Below are 8,647 nucleotides of genomic sequence, written 5' to 3' on the forward strand. Positions count from 1 at the left end.
CGCTTGAACCCGGGTGTCGGAGGTTGAGGTGAGCCAAGATCGCGTCATTGTACTCCAGCCTGGGCAACAAGAGCAAAACTCCATCTCAAAAAAAAAAAAAAAAAAAAAAAGAATCAGGGATGGGAACAGCAGTGGGCCACTGAGAGCCGCTCCGCCTAGCTGGGACGTGGGGCGGGGAAAGTGGGCGGGAGTTGCTTCTGGGCCTGGCCCACCCAGAGCACCCCTCCTGCTTTCATCCCGCGTCTGCATCCGGCGGCCACAGAGCAACTTCCTCTAGAGGGAGCTGATTGAAGCCGGTGCAGCTGGCACCTCTATGATCACTGGTGTCTTGCGGGTCCCTCAGGCCACACAGGGACAAGCATAGGCTACATCCAGATACCAGGAATGCACTGACGCCCGTTCCTGGAAGCCTGCCTCCCACTCAGCCCCTGGGATCAGCAGCCGCCAGCCCCTTGGGAGTTCCATCTCCACCCTGCTGAGCCACCCGGGTTCAGCCAGGATCCCGGCAGGTAAGCTGGAAGGGTCCTGCCCACCCTCCCAGATCTCAGCAGCTCCAGCCCCAGGGTGGGGCACAGAGTCCGCTGGGAGCTGGGTGGGAGCTCAAGCCTTGCCTGGGCAGGTCCGCCGCCCCTGCTGGGGGCCTGATCGTGCCTTGCCTCCCTCTGGCTGCCCCTCACAGCTTCCCCTCTTGCCCCAGCCCTGGATGCCAGAGAAGTGGGTCCTTTAACTGTCTGGGAGATGGGAGTAGAGGTCAGAGCCAAGGTCAAGGACAGAGAGAGAACTTTCTCAGCGCTTCCTGCTGCCCGACACCCCTAGGCTGGATCCAGGGCCCGGCCTGGCCTGTATCCCTGGGAGACGTTCATCAGGACCCAGCAAGCCCAGGAAGTCGGGGGTGGCTCCCCTCGAGGGGAAGTTAGGCCACCTGGATGGAGGAGCAGAGATAGGCCTGGGTCGCCATCGGTTGCTGGCCTTGGAGGGTGTTCTGAGGCTCTACCTGCCCCCCTTGGGAGCCTGGGGTGTTGGTAAACAGAGTTGGGGGTGCGGTCAGCATCCTCTGGCCCTGCTGTCCTGGGGGTGCTGGGTTCTGGGGACTGGGGAAAAGGACAGGGTATCTTATTTTGGAAGGAGCTATGGGGGTGTGGGGCAAGCAAAGGTCTGTTTTAACAAGGCCTAGCCCCCAGAAGTGGGGGAGAGGAGGGTCTGCCTTCGCCCTGGCCCTGTCCGGGAGAGCGATGAGTGGGGGTAAGGGCACAGGTGGTCCAGCCCTCCTCCACCCTTCTTGAGAGCTCTTGGGGCACTTTCGAAAACAGTCCCAGGCCTGAGCGGAAGGGGTAGGAGAAAGTCCCCAGGCCCGGGGTATGGGGATGGGGTAGGGCTGTGCTTGACCCAGGGTGGGGCTGCACCTCCCCTCCCTTTGGAATAGGAGGAGGGCGCTTTCCTTCTGAGGGCTGGAGGCTCCCTGGGGAAATGGGGCTCCGGAAGGGGTGCAAACTGAAAGTGAAACAGCTGACATCCAGGAAACACTGGCTCTGTGATGAGGGGTCACACAGGTTGGGGCTGGGGACAGAAGACCAGGTGTGTGGTGGGAGTACGTGGGCTGAGGCAGGTTGGGGGACTTCAAAGAAGGCCCTGATCCTGAGGGCTTCCTCGCCTCACTGCTGGGGAAGGCACAGGCAGGAGGTAAACAGGGAAAGTTGCCCCAGAAAAGGACACCCTCTGAGGTCCACACACTAGAAAGTAAACCTCAAATGCGTGTTGAGTACTCGGACTCATGGAGATTCAGACAAACAACCTGACTTTCCATGACTAATGATGTGACCTCGGGCACTCGCCTCTTTGCGCCTCACTTTTCCTGTCTGTAAAGTGGGCATGCTGGTGCTCACCCTGCTGGGTTCATGTGAGTTTTGAATGTTCACCATGCACAGGGCGCTCCTAAGTGGGAGAGTATATCTTAGGCTCTCAGGAAATGTTTGCGGCTAACAGGCCTGAGTTAAAAACCAGGTGTGTTCTGGCCGGCCAGAGGGAAGTGGGGCCTCCGAGGGCGGCCTTGATGGGCCATTGGCTGGGTGGTGGCACGCTTGCAATAAGCCCATGCTGGGTGGGGTGCAGGAGGCCCCCGGAAACAGCTAAAGAACCCCAGGCTCTTGTCCCAGGAGTGGCATGAACTTGAGAGCCAGCGGGCTCTGCTGCAGCCACAGCCTCCTCAACGGTGCAGATACCTCCGTCTGCCCTTGGCTGCTCCGCCTTTTTACCCTGTCTCCCTCGAGGGGGCGCCAGTGAAGTGCTCAGAAAGTTGTTTCCTCCCAGCAGACTTCACTGGGACCCAAGCTGGAGTAAGAATAAAAAGTCTCGGCCGGGCGCGGTGGCTCAAGCCTGTAATCCCAGCACTGTGGGAGGCCGAGGCGGGTGGATCACGAGGTCAAGAGATTGAGACCATCCTGGTCAACATGGTGAAACCCCGTCTCTACTAAAAATACAAAAAATTAGCTGGGCATGGTGGCACGTGCCTGTAATCCCAGCCACTCAGGAGGCTGAGGCAGGAGAATTGCCTGAACCCAGGAGGCGGAGGTTGCGGTGAGCCGAGATCACGCCATTGCACTCCAGCCTGGGTAACATGAGTGAAACTCCGTCTCAAAAAAAAAAAAAGAAAGAAAGAATAAAAAGTCTCAAGAGGCCAGCGTGGTGGCTCACGCCTCTAATCCCAGCACTTAGAGAGGCCAAGGCGGGCCCATCACATGAGGTCGGGAAATCGAGACCAGCCTGATCAACGTGGAGAAACCACGTCTCTACTAAAAATTTAAAAAATTAGCCAGGCGTGATGGTACGTGCCTGTAATCCCAGTTACTCAGGAGGGTGAGGCAGGAGAATTGCTTGAACCTGGGAGGCGGAGGTTGCAGTGAGCCAAGATCGCGCCACTGCACTCCAGCCCGGGCAACAGAGCAAAATTGAGTCTCAAAAAAAAAAAAAAAACTTTCAGAGGACTGAGGGGCTTTCTGGGAGTAGGGGACCCTCTCTCCTATATGGAAATGGCAACCCGTCTGGGGTCCCCAGTCACAGGTCCGTGCTCACCCCCATCTCTGCTTTTCCTTGCCCATCCCTGCAGGCTGACACCATCTTCTACTGAGACCTGAAAAATGGCATCGGGGCAAGGCCCAGGTCCTCCCAGGCAGGAGTGTGGAGAGTCTGACCCACCCTCTGCTTCTGGTAAGGGTCCTCCTGCCCGCTCACCCCTCCCATAACCATGAGGGCCGTGGTGAGGATGGAAGGAGCAGGACTCAGGGGCAGGCTCCTGGCCACGATTCACCCACTGCGGGTGGGGAAGAGTATTTCCCACCCTCGGGCTCAGAGACTGGAGCTGCTGTCAAGGTTAAGCCGGAGCCGGGGAAGAGTCTGGGCTGGGGAGGGCCTGGAGGCTGGGAGAGGCCAGGAAATGAATGTGAAGGTGGGCATGGTGCCACCAGGCAGAGGGCGGGGTCGGGCCAGGGAGGCAGGAAGTAGAGTGGAGCCTGGCTGCTGTATCCCTCCAGCGGGAGAAATAAGGAAGTAAACTGGCCGGTCACCCAGTCAGGTCTGCTCAACAGGGAAGGCGATTGCTGGGACTGGGGGAGGAAGTAAGATGGCCACCCTCCTTCGTTCTTTCCAGGGGATGGCCAGGGAAGCCTCAGCTCACAGCCCGTGGTGGGCTGTTCCCTGGACTTGGTATTCACTTCCCAGGTCCTCACTATCTCCCTGTGTGACTTTTCTGGGCCAAGGTTATGATTTCAGATTTTGTTTCCCACATTCCCTGCACACAAAGGGCTGTGGAGCTGAGAGGTACTAACGCAGACTCAGGAGCCCAAATGCCTGAGACTGTGTCCCCGCTCCTCGGCTGGCACACGTTACTTAGACGACCCGTGCCATTCTCCCCTGCAAACGGGATTGTCTGTTCCCAGGGCTACCGTGAGGACTCAATGCAAGTGCCAGAACAACTCTTCTCTGTGCAGCATATTTCTTTCTCTTTTCTTTCTTTCTTTTTTTTGAGACAAAGTCTTGCTTTGTTGCCCGGGCTGAGGTGCAATGGCGTAGTCTCCACTCACTGCAACCTCCACCTCCCAGGTTCAAGTGATTCTCCTGCCTTAGCCTCCTGAGTAGCTGGGATTACAGTCATGTGCCACCACACCCTGCTAATTTTGTGTCTTTTTTATTTGTTTGGGATGGAGTCTCACACTGTAGCCTGGGCTAGAGTGCAGTGGCACCATCTCAGCTCACTGCAACCTCCACCTCCCGGGTTTAAGAAATTCTTCCGCCTCACCTCCCGAGTAGCTTGGATTACAGGTGCCCACCACCATGCCTGGCTAATTTTTTTGTATTTTTAGTAGAGACAAGGTTTCACTATGTTGACCATGCTGGTCTCGAACTGCTGTCCTTGTGTTCCACCCACCATGGCCTCCCAAAGTGCTGGGATTACAGGTGTGAGCCACAGCACCACAGCACCTAGCCAGGATATTTCTTTCCATGGGCGAGGACACTGTGGCCTTAGGAACAGTGAACCTCCTACAAGGCATGGGGCTATCTGGGTTTGGCCCTCTCTCCCTGACTCCCAGCTTTGATCCTCAGAGGCGCAGGTAGCCCGGGACACGGAGGAGGTTTTCCACAGCTACGTTTTTTACCGCCACCAGCAGGAACAGGAGGCTGAAGGGGCGGCCGCCCCTGCTGACCCGGAGATGGTCAGCTTGTCTCTCCAACCTAGCAGGTGAGCCACAACCGCTGGGCTCACAGGACCTCTTCGGGGAGGCAGTGGTTTGCACGGGTCTCTGTGCCACTCCTGGGAGCCAGGGAGGCCTGGGGGGTCTTGCCCTTCTCTCATGGTTGCTCCCCTTTCATGTTGGGCTCCTACCCCCATCTGGGACCTTGTATCCTTTTTATTTAGCCCATGCCTGCCCCTTGTCCCAGGGCCCAGCACTCATGTTTTAGAACATTGTTGGGGATCTCCAAGGAGGGGTGCACAGGGCCATGGACAGCTTGGGCAGAACCCCTCTGCCATGAGGCAGGCCCTGGCCCCGACTGCCTGGCCACCTGCTCACCTGCCTGCCTCCCGCTCACACAGCACCATGGGGCAGGTGGGACGGCAGCTCGCCATCATTGGGGATGACATCAACCGGCGCTATGACTCGGAGTTCCAGGCCATGCTGCAGCACCTGCAGCCCACGGCAGAGAACGCCTATGAGTACTTCACCAAGATCGCCTCCAGGTACCCCGGCCACCTCCCCGCCGGGCTCCGGTCATTCTCCTGTCCCGTGACAACTGCACCATGGCCTGCCTACATGATGCACTCCCGGCCTGGGAGACACCTTCTGTTGGTGTCCAGTGTCTGCTGTGAATGCACATATGGTCTCAGCCTCCTATTTTTCTCTCTCAGGGTCCCAGACTCGTCTTTTGTGCATTAGCTCACAGCTCTTTTTAGCTCTGACTCCAAAGACTTGATTGGTTAGATTAGGACTCTAGAGGGTGCCTGAGGTGGGGCATCCCCCACGGCTCCCCAGCCCAGCTGGGTCACAGCTGTCCTTCATGGTTCCAATTTGAAACCACACATCACACTGAAGATGGTGAGGGTGCTAACCTCTGCCAGGTCCTAGGAATGTCTTCTAGTTGCTGTTATCTGGCATCCAAGTGGTTAAATGCACCAAACATTTGGGTGCAAATCCAAACTTTACCACTTACTGCCTTTGTGAAACTTCCTGGCCTCCAGTCTCCTGGTTTGTAAAACAGGAAAAATATGCTTAGATCATGTCCACCTTACAAAGTGTTAGCCATTGCTACCACTAGAATTAGGGAGGTCAGGGTTGGGGTGGATTTGAAGCTGGAGGTGAAGGGAGGCGTAGGTAATAGAGTTTAGAATTAGCGCTCAGAGCTGAACTAGCCAGCCCATGAACTTAGAGGACAGCCTCCATGCCACTGGGATGACAGGATCTACTCTAATCTTTTCTGTCCTTTTCTCTCTGCTGTCCCTCGGGCTGCCAGGCCAGCACAACACCCACAGGTAATCTCCCTGCTGACCCATCCACTCGCTCTGCCCTCTGTCCTCTCTGTGCCCCTTTGCACCTGAGTGTACATCCCAGCAACGGCATCCAGCTCATACGCCTCAGCTTTCTCCTTTCACAGAGACCCAGGTTATTCCCAAATACAGGCCAGGCTGGGGCAGCCTCTGCAGCCTTAATTCACAGCAAATTTAGCTTTCCAGCTGGGAGAGGGAAGGGAGAGGGCAGGCAGACTGATGGGCCTCCTGGGGTCTCCCCACCAATGATGCGCAATGCTCTGCCCGCAGCCTGTTTGAGAGTGGCATCAACTGGGGCCGTGTGGTGGCTCTCCTGGGCTTCGGCTACCGTCTGGCCCTACACGTCTACCAGCGCGGCCTGACTGGCTTCCTGGGCCAGGTGACCCGCTTCGTGGTGGACTTCATGCTGCATCACTGCATCGCCCGGTGGATCGCACAGAGGGGCGGCTGGGTGAGTATCCGAGGATTGCAACGTCCTCCCTGCTGTTGGGGCTGCCCCTCTTCCAGGCCCCGCCCCTCCCCGGGTGCCTGTAGGTTCTGCCTGCCTCTCTGTGACCACTGTGTTTCTCCCGGCAGGTGGCAGCCCTGGACTTGGGCAATGGTCCCATCCTGAATGTGCTGGTGGTTCTGGGTGTGGTTCTGTTGGGCCAGTTTGTGGTACGAAGATTCTTCAAATCATGACTCCCAAGGGTGCCCTTTGGGGTCCCTGCTGAGACCCCAGCCTGGACTTAAGCCAAGTCTTTGCCTCCTCCACTCCCTTCAGGGGTCCCACCTCAAGAGTACAGAAGCTTTAGCAAGTGTGCACTCCAGCTTTGGAGGGCCCCTGTGTGGGGGCCAGTCAGGCTACAGAAGTGCCTCAATGTTGCATGGTGCTAGTGGGCCTTCTCTCTGGGCCCAGGGGCTGTGGCTTCCTCCCTCGGCTCTCTGGGAGCTCCTTAGCCCTGTCTGCTAGGTGCTGGGGAGACTGATAACTTGGGGAGGCAAGAGACTGGGGGCCACTTCTCCCCAGGAAGCGTTTAACGGTTTTAGCTTTTTATAATACCCTTTGGAGAGCCCATTCCCACCATTCTACCCGAGGCCAGGACGTCTGGGGTTTGGGGGTTGGTGGGTCTACCCTCTGTTCCCCAGGATTCAGCTATGCTGGAAGATCAGTGCCTAAGAGCTGGGACTTGATCCTGGTCCTGGCCCTCCCGAAGCATCATGTGTCCCAGGAGCAGGACTGACTGGGAGACGGGGGCCGAGGTCCTGCCCAGCTCTCCGCCTGCTCCCATTCCCCGCTCCAGCCATACTGCCTTTGCAGTTGGACTCTCAGGGATTCTGGGCTTGGGGTATGGGGTGGGGTGGATTCGCAGACGAGAGCTCTCTGAACTTATGTGTCAGAAACCTCCAAGCCTGCCTTCCCAGGTCCTCTCAGTTCTCTCCCTTCCTCTCTCCTTTTAGACACTTGCTCCCAACCCATTCACTATAGGTGAAGGCCCTCACCCCCATCCCTGGGGACCTTGGGTGAGTGGCATTCTAAGGCCCCTCCTTGCCCAGACTACAGGGCTTAGGACTTGGTTTGTTATTTCAGGGAAAAGGAGTAGGGAGTTCATCTGGAGGGTTCTAAGTGGGAGAAGGACTATCAACACCACTAGGAATCCCAGCAGTGGGACCCCCACCTCATGGCTCTGGCACGGTGTACTCCAGGGGTGTAGATGGTGGAAATGTGAATACTTGAACTCTGCCCCCCACCCTCCATGCTCCTCACCTGTCTAGGTCTCTCCTCAGGGTGGGGGTGAGAGTCCCTTCTCCATTGGGCATTGCCTAGGGTGTTGGGGGAGGGGAGAGAAGTTCTTGATTCAGCCAAATGCAGGGAGAGGCAGCTGGAGCCGGCAGCCACTCCCTATCCTCTGAGCGTTTGGAAATAAACTGTGCAATCCCCTCACCGTGACTTAGTAGTTTTTGTATTCTCTGCTACCCCTCTTTCCATCAGGCTAGACTGGGGGTGCCTGGCATGCATCTGGCTTACTACTGAATAAAACCTCACACTAGGCTTCCAGAATCCCATGGAGGTCTGAGTATGGTCCTGCAGCCTCCAGCTGCTGGAAGGCCTTCGCCCCACCCCATGCACTTCCCTCATATCTGCGGGTTTCATGCAATTTCCCACCCTTTTGGACGTTTGAGACCCTGAACTGCTGGACCGTAGCTACGGAGCTGGTGGAGCAGCTGCACATATCTGAGGACCCCCACAGGCCACCTCAGGCCTGGCCTGAATTCCTCTCCCACCCTGGGGCTACCACCCACGCTGGTCCAAAAGGCCTTTCTCCTCCACACTTAGCTCTGCCTGGGACACAATGTCCCAGCTCCCCCTTCCTGATGTCTCCACAGTCAGCACACACGCAGGGCTTTCATTCTAGTTTTATGCGGCTTGGGAGTCCCTATGGGGACGCAGCCAGGGGTGATAAAAATAACAAGCATGGGGGCGTTGAAATGTTCCAAAATCTTTCCAGTCCTGGGCACCCTGGTCTGTGCTTCTGATGCCCTTCCAGAACGGTCACATGAAAGTCAAAGAGAACTCGTGAGCTTCACTTTCACCCTCCTGAGGTGGGCCTGCCAAGCCCCCTGCGCCTCCGC

General features: G+C 57.2%; 1 protein-coding gene across 1 annotated transcript; it reads left to right on the top strand.

Moving 5' to 3' along the window:
- The first annotated feature begins 224 nt into the window (after positions 1-224).
- BAK1 (BCL2 antagonist/killer 1) lies at positions 225-7,958 on the top strand. The gene is made up of 6 exons (XM_017522653.2): positions 225-509; positions 3,104-3,204; positions 4,597-4,732; positions 5,087-5,230; positions 6,305-6,485; positions 6,611-7,958. Exons 2-6 carry the CDS (start codon positions 3,135-3,137, stop codon positions 6,713-6,715), a joined length of 636 nt encoding a protein of 211 aa, XP_017378142.1. The 5' UTR covers positions 225-509; positions 3,104-3,134; the 3' UTR covers positions 6,716-7,958.
- Positions 7,959-8,647: the final 689 nt, after the last annotated feature.

The sequence above is a fragment of the Cebus imitator genome, unplaced genomic scaffold (genome assembly GCF_001604975.1).
Source record: "Cebus imitator isolate Cc_AM_T3 unplaced genomic scaffold, Cebus_imitator-1.0 Scaffold24, whole genome shotgun sequence".
NCBI classification, from domain to species: domain Eukaryota; kingdom Metazoa; phylum Chordata; class Mammalia; order Primates; family Cebidae; genus Cebus; species Cebus imitator.

Coding starts and splice junctions, on each gene's coding strand:
- BAK1 (XM_017522653.2), top strand. CDS start 3,135: ATGGCATCGGGGCAAGGCCCAGGTCCTCCCAGGCAGGAGTGTGGAGAG. Junction 3,205..4,596: donor TGACCCACCCTCTGCTTCTG/GTAAGGGTCCTC, acceptor TTTGATCCTCAG/AGGCGCAGGTAGCCCGGGAC. Junction 6,486..6,610: donor TCGCACAGAGGGGCGGCTGG/GTGAGTATCCGA, acceptor TTCTCCCGGCAG/GTGGCAGCCCTGGACTTGGG.